This window comes from Pelobates fuscus, chromosome 3 (assembly GCF_036172605.1).
Source record: "Pelobates fuscus isolate aPelFus1 chromosome 3, aPelFus1.pri, whole genome shotgun sequence".
In the NCBI taxonomy this organism is placed as follows: domain Eukaryota; kingdom Metazoa; phylum Chordata; class Amphibia; order Anura; family Pelobatidae; genus Pelobates; species Pelobates fuscus.
This window is the reverse complement of record NC_086319.1, coordinates 186,712,164-186,737,204: the sequence shown is the minus strand read 5'-3', so window position 1 is coordinate 186,737,204 and position 25,041 is coordinate 186,712,164. Positions and strand designations below refer to the sequence as shown.

Sequence of the window (25,041 nt, the reverse complement as noted above, 5' to 3'; positions counted from 1 at the left end):
CATAAAAAAAGAATCCATCAATTTCAGCCTTGCTCTATTACATACCCCTTGTAGTTCTATCTAGGGTGTCACTCAAATCCTGTGTACTTCCAGGAGAAGAAACAAAATGATTATCCAGTGATACTTTTACGGGGGTTCATTGAAGTAGTCTGGGTGCAGTGTCCCATGTCCCTTAACCCTACAGTGGTAATTATTGGAGAATCTCAGACAGCCACTAGAGAGACTTTCTGAATTGAAACAGACCTTTGGTCCGTTATCTGATGCTGGAAGTCCAGCCTCCAGCGTCAGATTTCTGACCTCCAGCATCAGAATTTTCCCCTTAGGAAAGCATTGAATAATGCTTTCCTATGGGGAAATCCTAATGCGAGTGTGGTGATTGCCGCGCATGTTCATTAGGCCCCCCACCAACAACATAAATGACAACATATTTACATGTTATTTTTCAACGTCATATTTTCTAATAACTATGTTTTAAACATTTTTTTTAAAATGATAGTTTAATCACCAGAACCACTTCAAATTAATTTAGTGTCTCTGGGGCAAAGAGATTGTTTCTGCAGTCTCAGCAGTGTAAGCACTGCCTTTTCTCTGAAAAGGCAGTTTTGACATTACTGATTAATGCCACCATTAGTGGCTGTCACACAGACAACTACTAGAGGGACTACCTGAATAAGGCTCTGCAAATATTGCAGGGCAGATCTTCATGGTCTCCATTCTCAGCATGAAGATGCCGAACATTCCCCATAGAGGAGATGCTGATTGGCACGGTGTGTCGATTACGATTTGTTTGGATTTGTTTGATCCCAGCCAAAGGTGGTGTGATGGCTAAAGGAAGAAAGGTGCACTGGCGGAAATAGAGTGAATACATCTATTTATTTTTTTAAATTTTAGGGGTGCTTGAATATTGAAAAAGCTGGTATAATATTCTGCGTTTGTATTACTAACGCTAGCATGTTCCTTTAATATTGCATTATGTAATAGCCTAAATATATATTACACAATGCACGAAATGCAGAATCATTGTTCTCTGTAATATATTTGATCATATACTACCTTTCTTGTGTAAATGAATTGTGAGTATAAAACTGAATAATTTGCTTGGTATCAACACATTTTTTACTATTAATATTTTATAAATATTTCAGCAAATTTTGATTTAAACAGGGGTGTATTAAAAACACCTCTAGATACAGAAACAGCTTTAGTAATAGTTAAAACATGTAGGGATTTATTGATACACCTATAAAAAAAATCTTAAAAACAATTAAACACATACTAGACTGTTTTGAATACATGTTGGGACAGATACTTGGCATGGGTTGATTTGGGAAACCCTAAGTATTTTGTCTGGAACACACATGATTTAAAATAACAATGTGTAAAGATGGATTAACTAATCCTTGTCAACAGCAAATTTACATTCATCAAGCTTAAATTCAATTTCACAGGGCTAACATCCAAAAAAAATAAGAAAATAATCTATTTTTTATATAGCGCATTTCCTCCCTCTCAGATTTTTAACTGAATTGGCAGAGGATTTTTAAATGTTGTATTACCTTTTGGGTCAAATTAAAAATACTTATTTTTTTAAAATAATTTGGGCAGGTGTAAGATTTTGTTGAACCAGATATAAATTAAACTTGTGACTTTGATGTTTGAACAGGTATAGAGATGATGTTTTAACCGTTTAGCTAACTCAAGTTTGGTTTAATTTTGAAGTCATTAAGCCATTAAAGAATAATGACATATATCTATTTATATATATATATATAAAGAATAAAAAAATATATAAAGAGCATAATGATCTTTAACTGTACTATGTTTACTTATGTGTGTGTATATATTCTGGTAACAATATTTAAATTATTATTTTATATATTCTGCTTAACAATGAAATAAAAATATACAGATCTAAAAAGAGTATATATTAGTTGCCTCAATGAATATTTTTTTTTAGCTTTTTTATTTAAAATATTGTTAAACAGAATATATATATATAAATACATATATTCCATTTAACAATATTTTAAATTAAAAATCTATAAAACATGTTCATTGAAGCAACTAATTTATACTCTTGTTAGATCTGTATCTTTTTATGTTATTGTTAAATGGAGTCCCCTAAAGTGCATTAAGCCTTATAGAAGTATGTTAAGTGTAATCTCACTTTAAAATCTTACAACATAGTGGGTGTGCCATGCAATAAAATCAAAGAATGTGTTAAAAAGGATTTTCTGAACTGAATAGCCAGGTGTTCGGAAATAAAGAACTGGAGTCACCTTTTTGCAACTCAAGTATAGAACACCTTACTGGGATTTTCTCCAGCAGTCTCTTGGAAACCTTCTGTTACTTAACAGTGACACCCTAGAGCATAACCCATGTTTATCAGAGAAAACTAATTACTGGGACAAGCTGAAAAATAAAAAACTGACTATCACTGGTAAAAGCAAAACGAATAGACAACTGTGTTTGCATGTGTATGTGTGTTAGTATTAAACCCCTTCTATTTACATCTGTGTGTGTGTACTTGTGTCTGTGTTTAACTCTTTCTATTTACCTTATTGCATGTATGAACGTGCACGTGTGTATCTTACTCTTTTTTGAGAGGCAAAATGCATCTGTGAGTATAAACTGGTTAGTATTCTCTATTATGTGATTATATATATATATATATATATATATATATATATATATATTCAAGGATAAATATGTACATTTCTTCGCGACAGGTATAAACTGGTTATCAGCCTAATTTTATATATATATATATATATATATATATATATATATAGAATAGAAAAATAATACCGGCACTCTAGGTCTTCTAAAAATTTGTTGGTTTTTTGTAAGTCAATCCAGAGGGTCAACGTTTCAGCTCCCGTTTGGAGCTTTCATCAGGACACGTGTCCTGATGAAAGCTCCAAACGGGAGCTGAAACGTTGACCCTCTGGATTGACTTACAATAAACCAACGAATTTTTAGAAGACCTAGAGTGCCGGTATTATTTTTCTATTCTCTATGTATTGTATTTAGACTGAGCACCAGGCAATATCTGTATCCATAGTTGGAGTGCTGGAATATCCAATTTTTGTATATGTGTGTGTATATATATATAAACATTTTTACAAAAATTTCTTTTCTCACCCCTCCTGGGTGGTTTGTTTATTCCTCATTCTCGGGTCCTCTACCAGAGGCCTGGGAGTTTGAGGGTTCTGCACAGTATCTTAGGTGTTCCTAGTACTGCACTCTTCTGGATTGCAATCTCTGATGTCCCACCTGGAATCTGTTGAAGCAACTCCCCCCAACTTGCAAGTCACAGCCCCGAGAGCTCCTATCACAACTACTGCCTTCACTTTCCACATCCTTTCTAGTTCTTCTTTCAGTCCTTGGTATTTCTCCACCTTCTCCTTCTTCTTGATGTTAGAGTCACTGGGTATTGCCATATCCACCACGGCTGCAGTCTTCCATTTCTTGTTTACCACCACAATGTCGGGTTGGTTGGCCAGCACTTGCTTGTCTGTCTAGATCTTAAAGTCCCACAGGATCTTAGCCCTGTCTTTTTCGACTACCCTTTGTGGTATCTCCCATCTGGACATAGGCAGGTCCAATCCATATTCTGTGCAGATGTTTCGGTACACAATCCCAGCAACATGGTTGTGTCTCTCTGTGTATGCTGTCCCTGCTAACATCTTGCATCCATCTACTAGGTGCTGGACTGTCTCATAGGTCTCTTTGCACAGTCTGCACCTTGGGTCTTGCCTGGTGTGGTACAGTACAACCTCTATTGATCTGATGCTGAGTGCCTGCTCCTGTGCTGCCAGGATTAGTTTTGTCTTTCAGTCCTGGCTTGCTATGGAGGCTTTGTGTTTAGCAATGTATTAACTATCCACTTACTTCAGGTGGAAGGGGTTTTCACCCACACTTTTTTCCCCACCACAACTCACTTGGTATATATATATATATATATATATATATATATGTATATATATATATATATATATATATATTCACAGATAAACATTTTATGACCTACATCACTAGCCAGGCCTTAAAAATTACTTACCACTTATATATGCAAGTATATATATATATACCTTAATACCCTAAGAAAAAATAAGACAAGAACAGACAATTATGAAAATATTGGTTCTTTCCTGATGTTGATTCAAGTTAAAAGATTTCTGAAGCAGATATATTTTTCTCACATGGACAACCAAAATTAGCAAGAGTTTCTGCAATGTTCAGCAAATTGGTCCCCAGGTTCTTTAATTTGTCACCAGTCGACTCAGCAGCCTTATATTGTACTCTGATTGGTTACCTTTGAAACCTATCAAACCAACTCTAGGCAAGCCTTGCTATAGTGAGAATTATCTAAGGATGTGTTTAATACACTATTTAAAAATTAGTTTTTGTTTTCTATATGGTGCAAATCTTACTAACAATTACCATACTATAAGCCAGCATTTTAAATTATTCTCTCTCTTTTTGATTTTTCAGAATAAAAACCAAGGGTTGAACTTTGTAAGAATTCATGCACCTTGGCCAGTACTAAGTCGTGAAGCTGAGTTTCTTAAAATAAAGGTGCCCACCAAAAAGGTATGTCATAATTTTTTTTTTTTTATTTGAGGGGGGGGGGGGGGTGTGGATATACCTTCCCATTTCACATACATTAATCTTTTCACTCACAAATGCTACTTTTAAATTGCAATTCCACATTATTTTGAAAACACAATCTGAATTTTGGTTGTCCATTTGTCCTTACTTTTTACATTGCTCAGAGCCAGAATTTTAAAAAGGTGACAAAAGCTAATGTACATTTGGTTGATATGTCTACCTAATCAAGGAGTGAACAACAAACATGTCCAGAATAGGTTCTACAGGAATATTGTGCCATTCTTCAAGAAATCTATTCTCTAGTTGTGAGATGAGGGAGTTGGCAAATTTACTTCCAATTTTCCTGCTATATTTGTTCTCTTCAGATCTTGGCTACCTAATGTTATTTTGAAAACCCTTAAAGTGATACTATAGAGAACCAGACCACTTCATCTCATTAGAGTTTTCTGGGCGCAGTGTCCCTGTCCCCGTAACCACGCAATGTAAAACAATGCAGTTTTTGAGAAACTGAGCACAAAGACTGCCTCTAGTGGCTGTCTACCAGTCAACCACTACAGACGCTTCCTGCAGTTTCATGTAGTTTGACTTTTCATGAGGACGTCCAACGTCAAATAAATCCTCATAGGAAAGCAATGAATCAATGCTTTTCCATGAGAAAGGCCTAATGTGAGCGCTGTGCTTTCTACTGGCGTTGGCAGAGGAGAAGCATGATCCAGCACCAAGGGATATCAGCCATGAAATCAGGTAAGTGATTAAAGGGTTATTTAACTCTATCATGGATGGGGGGAGGAGAGGAGGGTGCAGGGTAAGAGGAAGATATCTTTGTATTCCTTACGCTAAAGTGTTACTTTAACTGTGACAACTGTATTTTAGCTAACCTATTCTACTGATTGTCAATCAACCTAACATACTAATATTACAGCTGCTTTGGAATTGTGATTTATTGGCTCTACAGATAGGTGTTTCTCTTAATTCGTACACCTGTCTCTCCCTCTCTCTTATGTGCAATACACCACAACGTTTGTACCAATCTACGTATCATATATTACATAAGTGCTCAGGTATTTTGGGCAGATTAATAGGAAAATGTTGTTCTTTCACCCACAACACAAGTAAGAGGAAGTTGTGGGGATTGTCTACTTAGGGATTATATGACTACATTTTAAGACTTGTGCTCTCAGTAATCTGGACATGTAAGATTAACTTAGTGAGAAAATGCATGTGCTGTAACGGTCTGTGAGGTGAAAGGTTTAAATACCAATGAGTCAATTCAAATTTTCATCCTTCTAATGGCAATTAAGTATGTACCAAATCTATTGGTTTATAATAATATAATGAGATTCGCTTTAATAGGATCTATACCCAGTGCAAGTTAAATGTATACTTTGCTTATGCTATGTTACTATTATTATTATTATTATTATTATTATTATTATTCAGTTATTTATATTATTATTCAGTTATTTATATTATATTATATACATTGGCCAAAGTCAGAATATAGGCAGGGTAAGATTTATATTGAGTTAAAGACTGGCATAGAATTCTCGGGTGCAACCCCCGAAAACATATTTAAGCTAACACTACTATTCCACATACAAAACAATTTCCTATACATACATACATAAATAGAATAAGCCAACATATAAAAACACATTTTAACATGCTTTTATAGCTGTGAATGTGCATGCATGTGTCTGGTTGTAAAGTATTTATCATGTAAATGTTGTGCCTATAAGTGCACATGTGCATTTCTAGGAGTAGTGTGAGAATGCATGTATTTATTTAGGCATACCATATTTGAATCTATGTATGTATTGTGTCAATGCATGTACTGGATGGGTAGATAGATGGATAAAATGATGGATCGCTGTATAAAATGGATTGAACGCTAAAAGGATGGATGAAAGGATGTATGAAGGAATATAATTTGTGATTTTTTTTATCCATTCTTTTTGTTATTAAACCTTTCTTTCTGGTGCTTTTTTCAGATGTATGAAGTAAAACAAGAGCATGGCATCCTTGTAAAATTATATGCAATTGTGACTAAATGTACAAAGCCTTTACAACCCAATGTGCCACAACTAAGTGAAAATACAAAGATGAAACACTTATCTTATCCTTTTTCGAGAGACAAAATGCATCTGTGAGTATAAACTAGTTATCAGCCTTATTATATGGTGTTATCAAAAGAGGCAACAAGGTTAAAAAAAAAACAAAAACATGTTAAATGAAAGGAACTGTTACACGTACATGCATTCCATTTCCTTTTGGTTATATATGGGTCCTAAATTGCAGTAAGGATGTCTTTATAGAACTATCTATAGCAGTAGTTCCCAAACTTTTTCGGTTCAAGGGGCACTTAATATTTCAATATTTTCTACGGCCCCATGGCAAAACAAAGTTCTAGGTTGTATATCTCTAAAGCGCTAAGGCATATACTGGCTCTATACAGATAATCTGGAGTATAAAGGGGGACATGCCACATGCACATTTCTCTATGCTGGTTTACAAGAAGATGGGGGTCAGGAAGCCCCCAATATAATAGATCTTACATAGCATCGTACACATCTACACATGTCATCTGACATCTGGGCGAGTTAATCCTGGTGTATTCTAAAAATTATATTATGCAATCTCGTCAGTGGCAGATCATTTATGAATGAACTGAAACCTATCATAGCAACGGGGAAACATTTTGCGGCACCCAAGGGCTCCAAGGCGCACAGTTTGGGAACCGTGTATCTACAGTAACTTTCTGCTTATGCCAAAACATTTAAAATTTGGAGATTGCTATAATGTAGATGATTACAAGTTAATTAAAGGAAAGTTGTCCTGTCAGATATGAGTATTTTGAATGTAATCATTGCTCATGTACTTTTTCCTATATTATAATATGTTATAATATTTTTTCTCCAGCGTCACATCTACCTTCTAAAAAGTCACAGATGGAGCATTTAATGCAAATTAACTTTAATCATTTAGTGTCAATGCCACTGTTTTGCTTGTTTTTAATATTTTACAAGATTTGGTTAAAAAGAAAAAAAAGTTGAATCTTCGTAGTCAAAGGGGAATCAATAACAGGAAATAAAAATAACAAAACATGGAAATAATTCGTTTTTTGGATCAAATGTCTAGTCTTTGACCTGTCACAAGCATTTTGTGACATCAGACTTTATTACTCTGAATATATGTATAAAACAGAGTGATATATTTAAAAAATAAATATATAAATGACATGAGTTATAGTTACATGTATTTGCCAATATAATCAGATTATTTTATAAAAAAAAATTTTTTTGCAGTAGCAATCAGCAATGCAATGTATACAGTAGCACAAGTTATTGGTGTAACTGTACTTATTGTATGAGGACATTACACCTACAAACAAATATTTTTACCTTCTGGTTCAATTCTTTTTTTAATTTTGTCATAATATGCATTCCCATCTGTTTCCTTACAAATACCCACAAGCCAGGTGTGAAACCATTTCTATAGATCTATTGTTTTCACAACAACTGCATCTCTTATACACTATCCTATTATTGCAACATAAGACATAAAGCACAAAAACAACTTTAGCTTAAAGGAACACTGTAATTACCAAAACAACTTTAGCTTAATGAAGCAGTTTTGGTGTATAACTCATGCCTCTGAAATCTCACTGCTTAATGTTCTGTCATTTAGTAGTTAAATCACTTTTGTTTCTGTCCAGATTTCCCCTTGCTGTTGGTGACACAGCCTGCAATAAAATAAAAAAAAATGGTTTCATTTTCAACCAGATGCTAACCTTCTTTAGAAGGTTTTATCTCCTGCTATTTAAATTGTACTTTAATTACACACAGGAGGCTCCTGCAAGGTCTAACAAGCTATTAAGAGTGCAGGAGCAGCTATGAAGAGAATTACTATAGCTCAGTGCCAACATTACTATAGTTCTCTCCCAAGACTTCACAGGGAACCAACACAACTGTGAAGAGATCTGGCTTCCATTGCTGGATTCAATCACCAATATGGTAGAGTGATAGGACTCTCGTGAACCCTCCTGGCTCAGAGGACCCTGCAAAAGGCACATTTGCTGCAGCTTAATTGGGGGTTGGGGTCACCCTGATATTCCCTTATCCCATTCTCTTCTAATTACTTATCTACTTCTATATGTGCTCCTTGATCTTCTATCCCTACTGTATAATAATACTATAGATTAATGTCTAGCCTAGAATTATAGGTCATCTACTTAAACACTAGGTTAATTAATCTAGAAAGCATTACTACAATATTAGTGGAAATGGGCTAATAATTTACTAATCTTGGCTATTTAAGGTTCTTATTGCTCGGATTCAATTAACTGGTTACTGTGATAGGAAAACTACACATCATATAAACAGCTATTATATGATCACTATAGTGGCATCCAAAGACCACCCTAGTTTTATCTATTTATGTTTTTGGTGAAAATGTGAAAAAAAGAGGAATTTTGGACAAACGCGGAATATGCAATTCTAAGTAGTGGTGCTGTCGTAAAGCCCAAACTATATATAAAATACACGTTAGGGAACAACAAACACACACAACTAAATAAATTTTTCATTTTAAAAGATTACTTAAAATTAATTTTGAATTATCAAATGGCACGAGACAGGGCTGTCCATTGTCGCCCCTTTTATTCGTGCTGGCGATGGAACCTCTGGCAGAATTGATATGGCAATCAATTGACAATACATTTAGGGTATTTCTGTAGGGGATAAAGAACATAAAGTTGGTCTATTTGCAGATGACATTATACTTTCTTTAAAAAAAAAAAAATCCCCTGACCTCAATACCCCCATTAATGACTATTCTGCAAGAATTTGGCAATATCTCATATTATACATTAAATAAAGCAAAAACTCAATCTCTTTAATTATTTATACCATGGAGTAATTTAGATACCATGAAGAAAATGTATGATTTTGATTGGAGGGATTCATATATTTCTTATCTGGGCATAAACCTGTGCAAGAATCTGTCCAAGATGCATAGGTTTGCCAGATTTTATTTACTACTATTATGCTACTAATGCAGCTATGGGTTTAAAATTTAATTTAGACAACACCAAACCCCAATGGCTTGAGATGGAGGCAAGTAAAATGTTACCTCATTCCATTAAAGATTTATTGTGGTTGCCTTCATCTCAACGTCTCAAGGTGGCAGACTTGTTGACCTCCACTAAATTAACCCTTAAAATGTGGAACTATTTATTCAAAAAAATTCGACTACCTGCCATATGGTCTAGGGCTACACCATTATCAGCAATACGTTATGCTCTATCTGAATTGGATGTAGATTACTGGGCCTTTCCTTCTATTGTCCATATTGATTAATTATTTTACTCCAATAGCATTCCGCCTTTTAATTAACTAAAATAAAGAAATAAATTATGTTTCATGGATGCCCAATCACATTAGAGACTTGTGACAACAATTAGTGAACATTTTGCTCTTTCTGATCAGGATCCAAACTAGAAAAAAATTATTTAATGGACCCTGGTCGGAAACAAAGCATCTACATGTGTTATATAGATGACATGTATGATAAATTGAACTACATGTTGAAGTGGGAAGGTGAACTGGGTGGGATATACACAATAGAGGAGTGGGATAATCTAACACTCAATGCTCAAATCATTTGGAATCCCATTACAAATTAATTTATAGATGGTACCTAACCCCTTCCAAATTTTTGAACTTAAATCTTAGAGAAAACAATAAATGTTGGAGAAACTGCGGTCGTACTGATTCATTGTTCCACATTTTCTATTTGTGTCCAAAAATCTAATCATATTGGCTGAAAATTCGCAAATTAATTAATCAAATATTACAATTTGATGTAGTTTTATCCCTGTGTCTTCGTCTATTTAAACAAATTCCATCTATCCTGCATAGGTATAAACAAATTATACTAGGCCATCTTTTAATCTCAGCAAACTCCATCATCTCTCGACTCTGGAAATCACCCACTATACCAACTGTGGGTGAAGTCTTATCTGTAGTATTTGAAGATGAAAGATGTGAATTAGCTTTCCGTGAACCCTCTACCTTCATATCGATAATGCAGCATGAACGGTCCATGTGGGAAGATGGTGTGAAAAAGGAATGCGGACTTTAACCATGTTCCCACCTGACTGAATGCTTGCTCTATTTCATGACTTTTTGTTTGGTACCATGTTATAACTTATTCTTTACATTTATTTTCACTTCTGTACATACTGTATTGATCTCATTTATATAGGAAACTATAATTGTTATGTGTATTTCATTTATTTATCTTGTTTTATTTGACAACAGTTCATATTGTATGTAAGTCATTATTATATTATCTGTTATAATATTTAAAAAAAAAAAAAAACATTAATAAATGTATTAGATAAGAAAAGACTACTTAAAATCACCTATCTTAGGAAACAAATATGGGGATTCAGTTACACCATACAACCATATTGTGTTAAGCGCACCACTACTTCAAAGTACCCCAATATCGGTGGGTCCTAACCTAATTTTAACATTGGAGATTCACATGCTAACTTCAATACGTATTGCATATGGTATCTCTGCTAATATATATATAGCAGAGATACCATATGCAATATATATATATATATGTGTAATAGAGAGAGAGAAAGAGAGATTGTAGCCACATTAGTCCAGTTATGTAGATGTATGAAACAGATGAAATTTACATTTTGTAATACCTTTTTTATTGGACTAACATAATTTTATAATGACAAGCTTTCAGGAGAACCTCCCTTTCTCAAGTGTAAAGTATTTTCTGAGCAAGACGACACATAGAATTCAAAGATGAGTTGTGATACAGAGGGTAAAGCATCATGAGTGCAGATAAGACACAGGTTTGATAGAAAATAGACACCATTCTTGAAGAGGGTCATAAATATCACACACACACACACACACAAATATAGAGGAACATTTTCTTCATACTTACCGTCATTTTCTTTTCCTGGCTATTATTCATGGCAGCATATACACATGGGTTAGCTTCTCCCCTTACAGCCTATAGGACAGGAATAAACAAAACCTTTAAAAGGAGAATCCCTGTTTAGGTTCCTCAGTCAGTAACAAGCTCCTACAGAAGAAGCAAAACCAACACTGGGTGGGTAGTATATGCTGCCATGAATAATAACCAGGAAAAGAAAATAATGGTAAGTATGAATACATTTTCCTCTTTCATGGCTAATCATGACAGCATATACACATGGGAATACCCAAGCTTACCAGGGAGGGACAGAAACATACATAACTGGCAATCAAATAATAAGAACAATTCAGCACAGATTAGAAGATTGAACTGAGTTAAGGACGTGACGTCCAAATTGTGTCTCATTGATTGCTTCAGTGTCCAATATGAAATGCAGGACAAACAAGTTCAAAGAGGTCCAAATGCCAACTTTACAAAGTTTCAGCAGAGACCATTGCCATGGAAGCCCATGATGCTGCAACTGCACTAGTGGAGAGTGCCCCGAAATCCATTGAAAAGCTTTCACTTTAGGATCTCTGGTGTTAAATGCAAGACAACCATATCCTGTTGAAAATTAGTGAATAGAGGTACACAGGATCAGGCCTGAAGTTCACATTCACACATTAACCTTGCTGAGGTACCAGCCACCAGCAACAGCATTCCCTGTGCTGACACCATGGAAGCTCCTGCTAGATGTTCTAATGGTGGTTTAGTCAGAGCCTGTAAGACCAGAGGTAGGTCACATATGGACTTCAACACCCTTGAGGCTTGAATTTAATTGTTGCTTGCATGAAGCAAAGCACCAGGGGTTCCAATACTCAATGGGTACCCATCCATGTGTAAAGTGCCAATCTGTGCTCCTCTAGAGTGTTATAATTCAGACCATGTCAAGGCCTGATTGAGGAGTAATTCCAACCTCTATTCTTGAGACCAACAGACAAATGCATGCCAAGTTTGTAATCTGTAAAGTATTTATAGGACTGCAAGAGGATCTTAATGACCGTCTCAGGGATGCCTATACTTCTAGAGACACCAGCCTCAACAGCAGAGCTTAAGGATCTTGGTGTGTCAAGGGACCTTGTAATAATAGGTCTGGACATACTGGAATTTTCCTTGGAGGTTCCAGATTAATCTTACTCATCATAGGAGTTTAGAGTCTTCGTGGCCTTAGACTTTCTCCTTTGAATTTCCTTTAGGAATGTTGAAGACAGGAAAAATATGTACATTACACAGATAATCCAAATTTGAGTCAGAGTATCCTGACTTTGAGCTTTCTGCTCCTAAAAATTAGAAAAAAAGCTTCTGGATCTGGCAGTTCCAAGAAGTGGCCATCAGATCTACATAGGGTATCAGCCAAATCTGAGTCAACCCTGAGGATATGTCGGGAAAAGTTGCCATTACATCTTGACCACTGTTACTTGACTCAGGTAATCAGCCATTATACTCTGAGCCCCTGGTTGTTCTCCTGTGCCTTGCTCATCATGGGCTGTAATTGCTTAATCAATAAGTGGCTTTGAGACCCACCTTGATGATTGATATTGATATATCAATATTGATATTTGATATAAGCAAATTCGGAACCATTTGTTCATCCGCAACCTTCCGAAGTGAAGAAGAACCCTGAAAATGAACATTCCATAACATTGGATGGAAATATTGTTCCTTTCCATTATCCACAGATCTTGTGTAACATGGTCCAGATAATGTGTATTTAATCCTTCAAAACTGAAATCCGGGCTTTCAATTGCCCAATAAAGTTCTGGTCATAGGAAACCCAGAGACATATTCTCTCTTTCTGCTACCATCAGTGGAGTTACAATGCCGTGTAACTCCACTGATGGTGACATAGTCAGTGGGTGGCTCCAATTCATCTTTCTCTTGTTGAACTGAAATAGGAAGGACCTTTGAGGAATCCTGAGATGCCATTGATCTGACAAGTCTGATGGTGGAAATAAGAATTCCTAGTCGTTGCATATACTTTCTTGCTGTTACCAAGCGAAAATAAAGAAACTGGAAGAGAAAACTTCCCCCATCTGTGGAACTGTTCCTGAGATATGGGAAAGCAGTGTATAGAAAAGTAATCATCTGAGCTGGTGTTTAAAATGTTAATACATATGACAGAACAGTAAGGTAATGCTGGGGGAGTGTTCATGTAAAGTATTGGTAGTGGGAGAGGAAACCCAAATCAATATTTAGTCCTCTATTCTTGCTGTTAAACACTTGGATCATTCTGGTTCTCTGCATAAGTTATACCAACTAGTCCCTACATGGACACTTGTATATGCTTCCCAAAATCCACAAAGCAGGTAATCCTGGTATACTCATAATTACAGGAATGGGAACTCTTACAGAACAGATCTCAGGACTGGTAGAAAATGCCCTAAAACCTTTAGTCACCAACACCAACAGCTTCATAAAAGACACAACTGACTTCCTTAACAAACTCAGCCAAATCACCAATCTCCCTGCTAACACCATCCTTGTAACCATGTATGTGGAATCTCTGTACAGCAACATTCCACATGCAGATGGAATAAATGCTTGGTTCCATTTGCCAGCCCCTGAATTATCACAGAACTGGCACTATTCATCCTATTATTTGCTGCAAACTGTGTCAGCACATATGCACAGACAACACCTCCTCACACAACAATAAAACCTACAGCATTAAAGGTTCATACTCCTGCACGTCCAGCGATGTGATATACAGGATTTAATGCACCAAATTCCACCTGGGGAAACCACCCAACAATTAAATGGCAGAATGAATATGCACAGACACTCCACTAAACACCACAAAGAAGAATCCTACTGCACTCCTGTGGGACACCACTTCACCCAGCCTGGCCACTAAATGAAGGACCTAAAAATCTAAGTACTGAAAGGGGGTTTTAAAAATACCCAAGAAAGAAAAACTTGAAGCCAGAATGATCCAATTGTTTAACAGCAATCCTAGAGGACTGAATATTGATTTGGGTTTCCTGCCCCACTACTAACACTTTACATGAACACTCCCACAGCATTATCTTACTGTTCTGTCATATGTATCAACATTTTAAAATTCATTCCAATATGTTTATTCTTTCAATATACAAAGTACTATTTGTAGACCTATGCTTTCCCATACTCTTATGCATGTATGCTTATATATGTGACTGTGTATTTATATTTGTGTATATGAGTTCATGTGCATGTATGTATGTATGTATGTATGTGTTTGTGTGTATGTATATGTATATGTGTTCATGTGTTTATGTGTATGCATAAATATACATATATATATTTATATGTATATATATACATATATATACATATATATATATTTGTGTGTGTGTGTATGTATAAAGTGTGTATATACATGCATGCATATATGTGAATAGGTGTATGTATACTTATACATATGTATGGGTCTATGTATGTGTAGGCACATTGGTATATGTGTAGGTACATGTATTGGTGTTTGTGTGTGGATGTATGTGTAGGTGTGCATGTCCATATATTTGGACATTTGGTTGTATTTATATGTATATTGTTGTATGTACTTGTGTATAGTGTGTATGTAATTGTAAATATTTGCACATATACACTACCTGTGTATATGTATATGTACATGTGTGTGAGTGTGTGTGTGTGTGTCTGTGTGTCTGTGTATGCTGGATATAGGCCTCCATGCATATCCTATAACTCATGTATTCTTAATATAAGTATTTTTTTTCACTCCCCCTTCTAGCACCATCTTGTGCACTGTTTGCTTGTTTTTTTCCCTCTCTCACCCACCTCACTCTGTGATCTTCACACAAGATATGTACGACCCTCTGCAAGAATGGTGTCTATTTTCTATCAAACCTGTGTCTTATCTGCACTCATGATGCTTTAACCTCTGTATCACAACTCATCTTTGAATTCTATTTGTCGTCTTGCTCACAAATGCTTTAGACTTGAGAAAGGGAAATTCTCCTGAAAGCTTGTCACTAAAAAATTATGTTAGTCCAATAAAAAAGGTATTACAAGCTATGCATTTTATCTGTTTTTTTTACACAGACACATATAATGTTTATGAGATGCATGAATGCTGACTGTGCATTGAATGTGTACAGTAAATGTTGTTTTTATTTTGTTAGTTAAATTATATAAAAAAAACAATTGGAATGGAGTGGAGTATTCTACCATCTACGTATATGCAGGGTTGGTAGTAACGTGATTAAGGGAGTTTTTTTCCACTTATATAGTGGAAGGTAATAAATAGAAATAGGGTGAGATCAGTTGTAGCATACACAAGTTGTAAAGCAGTGAACTAATTTCATTTTACTGACAAACTTGCCAGTAAAGATAGATGAAAGTTTTGAATAAAAGTGAAATAGGCAAATACTGGCACATTGTTCTTGCTCTTAGAATATATGCAAGAACAGCAGTAGTCATTTTGCTGTTTAAAGTATCCTACACAGTTAAATGTAATATTCATGAGTATAAAAAATATATAATTTTGCTGAGAAATGTTTTACTTCATGAAAGTGAAAGTTGCAGATATTGTTAACCCTATTCTCCTGCAAAGTTACGTTTCCCTTGCTGAAACCGTTTCAACAAGGGGAATGTCATTTACTGCAAGCAAAAAGCATTCTCTGCATACACAACAGTTAGTCAAGCATAAACGCTATTACTTATGTCTTGTAGAAAAAGCTAAAATATGCTGTTTAAAGTAAAAAGTCCCAAAAGAGGGAACCAGAGCTTTTAAAAGTTCTCACTTGCCGGTCAAATGTGACATGGTCCCTAGGCACTTTAACCTTTGCTTACTTTTAGACAAAATAATTGAAAACTGTTCTATTGAAAGTAATTTAAAAGAAATTTGAAAACTAATTAAATGTAGTAAGTCACGTCTTGCCTTTTTTTGCCTAAAAAATAAATTTTACTCATTTTTTTAACTTAATTTAATTTTATTTTGTGCTACATTTCTGATATATTGTTTTATAAGTGTAGTGAATTTTGGTTAGAGCAGTGATAATATAACTCCATTAGAACCAGGAAGCCCAGCTTAGACCACCTTACCAGTAAGTGTCCTAATGATATCTTTATGCCTACCTCAAATCCTCATAGATTGTAAGCTTGTCTGAGCAAGGCAACAGGCAAGAGTGTCACCATGCTGCCATACAATGTAAACTAAAACTAGTATTGACGATGTCAGTTGATTGTCCAAGTCACCCAAGCTATACTAGTTTTAAAATAAAATGTACACCCTTTCGTATAGCAAATAAAACACGTATGTAACTAGTGTGAAATGGCAATCCCTAAAGTCATTGTGATTAAATAATAAATAAATATTCATCTGTCCACAGTTTAAATCAGAGAGTCCCCAGCAGGGAAATTGTCTGTCAATCCCCTACCAGTTTTAAGAATCAAACAAGACACAGCACAGCTTTCCTAAAAAAAAGAAAAAGTTTTAGGACTAAGTTTTAGCTTGGACTAAAACTTTTTCATCATTCTAAATATCCTCCTCTGGGATGATCAAATCAGCAGCATATGCACTAGCCCTCTTGCAAAGTGACCTGATGCAAGGTATGAAAAATAATGAGATGGGAACATGATTCTAAGACAGTAAAATGGTTTCAGTAATTTCTCAGCAATGATTTTAACTCCTCAAAAAAAATTAGAACAAAACAAACAAAACAAGTCACTAATTCAATGCTTAAGACTAGAAATCTGGAAACAACTTTTTGCCCAGCAACAAGCTCTTAAATTGATTTAGCTAAAGCAATGCTATGGACTAGGCAAACAAAGTGGACACCCTAAGAACAAAGAATCCAAAACAAACAAGGAAGCAACATACAGACCCCATCTGGACAGACAGCATAACTACCCATCCAAATTGCTGAAATATTAAAAGCAATACTACTCTAGCCTATATGACCATGATGCACAGTCTCAACAAAACCCTGAAGCCCTGCAAAACTGCATAGATTGGTTTCTAGAATCTTTTACCCTTCCTTTCTTCTCCAAAGAAGTCACAGAAACATTAGAATCCCTGATAATTAAAAAAAACGTAACGAACATTCTAACAACTCTAAAATCCTACAAATGTCCAGTCCCACAGGGATTTTCATTGTTTTACTATAAAACTCTTGCACTTTAACACCACACCTTTACAAGCTTTTCAAAATGATCCTAAAATGCAACCCACTTCTGCATGAAATCCTTCAAGCCAATGTATGCCTGTTACCAAAACCTCCTTAATCTATTCTTGAACTAGGTCATTATTGCCCCATCTCAGCTAAATGTAGACATTAAACTGTTCACAAAACTACTGGCTTAATGACTCCAGTATTACCTGTCCAAATGAATAGACATGTGCAATTTGTTTCGGTCCGAATATGTATTCGGTCGAATTTCTGAAAATTCGGACATTCAGGTACTTCCGAAGTTCCGAAGTGTCGAATTGCTGAAGTGCCGAAGTTCCGAAGTTGCTGAAGTTCCGAAGTGTCAAAGTGCCGAAGTTCCGAAGCACAGTATTGCCTAAGTACTAATAAACTTACCCAGTGAAAGAAGAAGAATGTTACATTGTAAATAATTGTAAATAAAAAGTATACAAACATAGCCAGGAATTTGCAACACTTACAACAATCAAGTAACACACATTCATATAAAATGTAAGTTACTTGGCCAGTCAATGTAATGACAGGAATGAATAAGTAGTTAACTCCCTAATTCTTCTGGTCTTAGGGAGCTATCTACTAAAAGGCTGAAATACCTAAATTGGTCTTTCAGCCAAATTTACTAATGCTAAGTAAAGATTACTTAGTATTAGTAAATTATGCCCCTACTCGCTATACTGCGATTTGGGGAATGTCTATTAAACAGTAAACAGTGAGCAGCCTGTGGGGTGGGGGCCCTAATGTAAAATAATGGGGGGGGGCCTATTGTCCTCCCCCGGGCCCCCACCCCTGAGCGGTGGGTGGGGGCTCTAAATCAAAATAAGGGGGGGACCTAATGTTCTCCCCCTGGCCCCCACCCCTGAGCAGTGGGTGGGGGCCCTAAATTATAATAAGGGGGGGACCTAATGTCCTCCCCCCTGGCCCCCACCCCTGAGCGGTGGGTGGGGGCCCTGAATTATAATAAGGGGGGACCTAATGTCCTCCCCCAGGCCCCCACCGCTGAGCAGTGGGTGGGGGCCCTACAGTAACATAAGGGGGGGGACCTAATGTCCTCCCCCTGGCCCCCACCCCTGAGCGGTGGGTGGGGGCCCTAAATACTTATAAGGGGGGACCTAATGTCCTCCCCCCTGGCCCCCACCCGCCGCTCAGGGGTCCCCAATCCCCTAGTCACCCCCTCCACCCCCAATAAAAATGTTCCCCTTACTACCCCCCTCACCCTAAAAACTAATGAGGGGGCGACCTTCAACTAAGTACCTGTAAAAAAAAAAAAAAAAAACTTACCATTCAATGTTTTCTTTCTTCTAAAAGCTTATTTTTTCAGCCCCAAAAAAGGGCAAATAAAAAAACATAATTACCGACGCAATTATAAAAAAAAAAAAAACGAGCGCCCCCCCAAAAAAAATCCTTCTTCACCCGGCGAGGGCTCCGCGCAGACTGAGCTATGCAGGGCGGGGAAGGCTTATAAAGCCTTGCCCTGCCCTGCGATTAGGCTCAGAGCACTCTGATTGGTGGGTTTAAGCCATCCAATCAGAGTGCTCTGACAGGTAAATGAAGAGACTGACAGGTAAGTCTCTACATTTACCTGTCACAGCACTCTGATTGGTTGGTTTGAAATCCACCAACCAGAGTGCTCTGTGTCATTTTACACAGCATGGGAAAGTTCTTTGGAATTTTCCCACGCTGTGTAATTTGACTCATAACTCTCTGATTGGTGGATTAAGTAACCAATCAGCGAGTTATGAGTCAATCAGCACTCTGATTGGTGGATTTCAAACCAACCAATCAGAGTGCTGTGACAGGTAAATGTACAGACTTACCTGTCAGTCTCTTCATTTACCTGTCAGGGCACTCTGATTGGATGGCTTAAATCCAACAATCAGAGTGCTCTGAGCCTAATTGCAGGGTGGGGCAAGGCTTTATAAGCCTTCCCCCACCCTGCAGAGCTCAGTCTGCGCGGAGCCCTACATGGGTGAAGATGAAAAAAATTTGGGGGGCTCGTTTTTTTTTTTTTTTATATAATTGCGTCGGTTATTATGGTTTTTTATTTGGCCTTTTTGGGGACTGAAAAAAGAAGATTTTAGAAGAAAGAAAACATCAAATGGTAAGTTTTTTTTTTTTTTTACAGGTACTTAGTTAAAAGCCCCCCTCATTAGTTTTTAAGGTGAGGGGGGTAGGTAGGGGGATATTTTTTATTGGGGGGAGGGGTGACTAGGGGTTTGGGGACCCCATAGTCACCTGGGGGGGCATTTATTTTAGGGCCCCCACCCGCTGCTCAGGGGTGGGGGCCAGGGGGGAGGACATTAGGTACCCCCTTATTACAATTTAGGGCCCCCACCCGCCGCTCAGGGGTGGGGGCCAGGGGGGAGGACATTAGGTCCCCCCTTATTACAATTTAGGGCCCCCACCCGCCACTCAGGGGTGGGGGCCAGGGGGAGGACATTAGGTCCCCCCCCTTATTTTACTGTTGGGCCCCCACCCACCGCACAGGGGTGGGGGCCAGGGAGGAGAACATTAGGTCCCCCCCTTATTAGTATTTAGGGCCCCCACCCACCACTCAGGGGTGGGGGCCAGGTGGGAGGACATTAGGTCCCCCCCCCTTATTTTACTGTAGGGCCCCCACCCACCGCTCAGGGGTGGGGGCCAGGGGGGAGGACAATACGTCCCCCCCATCATTTTACGGTAGGGCCCCCACCTGCCACTCAGGGGTGGGAGCCGGGGGTGCTATTTTTTTATTTTTTTTTAAACAGTGAGCAGCCACAGGCTGCTCACTGTTTACTAGACATGCGCGAGTAGGGGCAAAATTTACTAATACTAAGTAATTTTTACTTAGTATTAGTAAATTTTGCTGAAAGACCAATTTAGGTCTTTCAGCCTTTTGGTAGATAACTCCCTAATACCGTGGGAATTAGGGAGTTATCTACCAAGCGGCTGCAAGAGAAGTCCTGAGGTGCCGAAGTCCCGAAATTCCGAAATGCCAAAGTGTCGAAGTGCTGAAGTGTCGAAGTCCTGAAGTTCCGAAGTTGCTGAATTTCCGAAGTGCCAAAATTCCGAAGTGCTGAAGTTCCGAAGTTGCCGAAGTTCTGAAGTCTTGAAGTGCCGAATTGCCGAAGTCCTGAATAGCGAAAATCCAGAATTTCAGAATGCCGAACCGAACCGAAAATTTTCCCCATGCACATGCCTACAAATGAATGCATCCATACCAAGTTGGATTTATTCCTACAAGACAACCTTGTGATAGTATATGCGAATCATTTGGTCTGATTTAGTAAACTAACAGTCAGAAAGATGCCATACTTTTCTTTGTGGCCCTTTTTTATTAGCCATTCTACAAAAATTTAAATTCCCAGAAACATTCTTAAATGCCTTACAAGTCAGAGAACCTGCTCATCCCACACACCAACCCTTCCATACTTTACTATCAATCAACAATGGCATAAGACTGTGGTGCCCCTATCCCCCATACAAGTCTCACTATACCTAGAACCAATTTTACAAGCCATCAGGCCTCACACGGGAGTGAAAGGCACTTAAGAATATGTAGTAGCTGCCTATGTGGATGACCTGCTTCTGTCAAATCTCTACCAAAGTCTACCTCCTTTATTGCACTGCTAATAAAGCCAGAGATATTTGGATGCGAACTGAATATCGAAAAAACTGAAGAACTACCACTTAATCTGAATACCCAGGAGATTATCAAATTGGGAACTGAATAATCCATTCCAATTCAACAAACCAAGTATACCCTACTTGGAAATACATCTTTCTGCTCATCTTGATAAAACATATTCACTTGAGCTCTCTCTAAACTGAAAAGTTTTATGAGAAATGTAAATATCCTTCTATTTGTGAAATATGAACATAGGTGTTGCAATCACTGGTTACCTGCTTTCTTGTTATTAAATTCATGAATAATTTTCAATCTATTTCCTCTGAATTATTACAGAAATAAAGAATTATATAAAAAAGAATACTAAGCTGATTAATTTAACAGGACTGCTAAAAGGATTTTTTTTTATATTACCATGTTAATATATGTCTTTTCTAGGTACAATATTAAAGACAAGGACACATTTTTTGACAATGCAACGCGCAGTAGAATAGTAAGTATGTATTTATGTTTGTAAAAACTTGCCTTCTTTGTGTTGTTTGCATAGACGCCTTACATACCTCTCTGCCTCACAGTCTGGCTCTCAGACATTTGTTTTGTATGTCATAGCAACGAAATTCAAGCAGGTGATCCATCGCCAGGTGGTTTCTGTTGAATAGCTCTAGTCTGAGCATAGAACTTTCATTTTGTCAACTCATATCAGTACTGTCATTAAAATAATAGATGTGCTTATTTTGGATGCAAAGCATCGTGGGTTGTCTAAACTCTTTCAGTATTTGCTTTTTCTGCTGAAACCTTTTCACAAATATTATTCATCAAATATACACCTAGATTGGACACAGGGAATTCCTTCTGAAACAGAATAGTGCATGACTTTTACCACCCTAGGAAAATCTAAAATTGTTGTCTTTCTCTACCAATTTCGTAATACCTTTTTAGGTGTCTTTCTTTCCCTTTCTCGGTTCTCACATCTTTGTTAACTTGTATTGCACAACTAATGCAACTAATTTAGAACTAGAACAATGTATCTTATTTACACAGACTGAATTCCATACACATTTATTGTAGTCTAGGGACACATTGCTGTAAATAGTAGTGCTGTGTAACTCTGTTGCAAGTGTTGGGAGTTGTGAAGTGTATGATAGGAAATGTATGTGACTACATGTGTGATGTGAGTTGTTTGTGTGAATATGTCAGGCAGCCTCATGTTTGATGAAAAGTGCATATGTCAGTGACTGCATGTGTAATATGATCTGTGTGTGTGATTATTGTTGGCTGCATGCTTGTGTGTGTGAACATTGTGTATCAGTATTCTTGTAATGGATGTTAGAATCTCCTTGGTTTTGAGTATTATGTGACCATCAGAGAATTATTGTGGAATAAAGAATCATATGGTATTTAATTGTCATTCATCGTTCTAAATATATGTTACACAATGTAGTTGCAACATTATGTTCTTTATTATTATGGATGAAACCCTCTTTTTTCTCCCTTATTCTTTTTTTTCCAAGTTTCCCTTTCCTTTCCCTTTCCCCCAATATAGTATGTTTTGCTATTTATTATTTTTGTTGTGAAACTTTAAAATTTCAATAAAAACTATTTGAAAATAATTATTGTGGAAGGGAAAATGTGACATACCTTATTGTGGGGCATTATGTACATTTTTAGAAATGTTTTTATTTTTATTTTTAAGTTTTTTTAAAATTATTTATTTATTTGTATTTGTTAGTTTTAGAATGTCATGAACACACCCTACTCTAAGAGTGTGTGTGATTTAGTTGTGGTGATGAAATGGTAAAAGTTCACAATTTATCTGCACTAGTCCAGAAATAATGATAAAAATCCCTTAACACCTCTCACACTTAACCATAATAATATAAATATTACTATTTTAATAAAAGAATATTTATTATGAACACAAATAGTCACAGTGCATAAAAAAATAGATGACAAACAAATTAGTTACACCAACAACAGATAAAAATAAAAAGGATAAATTAACATAAGTCCTTATAACTTTTTGTTTTAAAAGTAAAACTTCTGCCCAGGGGGTCTCTGGCAAGGAAAGATGGTGACTCACTCAAAATTAGATTTTGACCCCAAGCAAATATAATAGACATATTTACATTATTGTATATATACTCACTGGTTCATCTCTAGTTTCCAAGCCTGGACAGGGGTGGAGATAAGGCTTACCTATAGAAACAATCAGTCACTACCCCTTGTGTTTCAGACCAACATCAATCCAAATAGAAACTTTTGGTTATATTTCCTCATTTGTACTTTCCACAGAAATAATAATTACATCTATGAATTTGTTACCATGTTTCTATTCCATAGATATGTCACACTTCTTACTTGTGGCCTAACATAGCGGATATAACAATCACTTCCAAACAGCTTAAGTTGTGTAAATCATGTATAGGCTTGATTAGAAGATTGTGTTTGTCCCATTCTAAATATAATAAAAAATTAGGCTTAATTATTAATCTGAGGGTAAGTATTAATGTTTCTTTTGAATATGATATTGGACCACAAGGGTTTTCTTGAAGGCTAATGGCCATTAACATATCAAATGACCCCATCTAAGAGGGAATCTATACATATGGCAAATAAGAAAGTTAGTTTATATTGAAGGAAACTCAGAGGCAACTCATGTGTGCATTTCACACTTTGCAGAAGTCTGGGTAGATCAAAAGGGCAAGTCATGTTGTAACCCATGTGACCTCTATTACATTCCCAGTTTTGAGAAAAAAATCCCATCAAAGATTTCAAATAAGCTTATGTTCACTGAAAAAGTTTAATTAGGTTTCCCTAATTTCTCAGTTTAGAATTCTCCCATCTCTAGTAAGGAGACAAAGATTTTATTTTTTATGATGTTTTTTCTTTTTTAAATCTTTCTTAGGTGCATGAAATTTTAAAGAGAACATCTTGTACCAAAGCCAAATACAGTATGGGTAAGTTATTTTCTGATTTTATATCATGTCAAACGCTTCTAAAGAAAAAAATATATAATAAAATAATAAAATCAAAACATGGTTAGATAAAAGTGAACTGACCAAACAGAACATGGTTAGCTTGAATTCAGCATCATCAGTAAGAAACCTAAAGAAGAATAGCAGATATAATTATTTCTTAGCTGCAATCAGACATTAGATTAAGGGGCACATTATAGGGATTGACCCAGCATTTTGTATGTTTCTCTTAACACTCTTTATAATAAAAGTTTTCTTCTTGGAAGAAGCCTGTCTAAGTGGCTGTTAGGCTGTTATTGGATTAGATGCAAAGAACCTGGTGTTAAGGAAATGCCTACAGTCAAAAACCAAATATTTTGTGGGACTATTTTACATCTCATAAGAAATGTTTAACAAACTGCCAATGTGTATATTTTTTTTTTAAATTAACTGCAATTACCAGATATGTGGTTATGTCTTATGAGGATGAATATTCACTATCACTCCTATTAAGGTATACAAACCACAGACCTGTGGTTTGGTGGTTTGTTCTACAGAGTGCCTTGGATACGTATATATCCTTTTGGATATTTCCACATTTTGTAGTGTTATAACCTGGATTAAGATGGATTTTTTAGGGATTTTTCAAATTTGATTTACTCTGCATAGCCAATGCTTTGCATGTGCAAATTACATATAACAGACTTTTAAGTAT

General features: G+C 36.4%; 1 protein-coding gene across 2 annotated transcripts in view; it reads left to right on the top strand.

Annotated features, from left to right (window-relative positions):
* ANO2 (anoctamin 2) overlaps nt 1–25,041 on the top strand; it is a 337,896-nt gene that overhangs the window by 88,362 nt on the left and 224,493 nt on the right. For both annotated transcript variants that reach the window (XM_063447820.1, XM_063447821.1), the window contains exons 4-7: nt 4,498–4,596; nt 6,606–6,760; nt 21,811–21,865; nt 24,278–24,329. In XM_063447820.1, the coding sequence (XP_063303890.1) occupies nt 4,498–4,596; nt 6,606–6,760; nt 21,811–21,865; nt 24,278–24,329 (361 nt within the window). The remainder of the gene's footprint in view (nt 1–4,497; nt 4,597–6,605; nt 6,761–21,810; nt 21,866–24,277; nt 24,330–25,041) is intronic.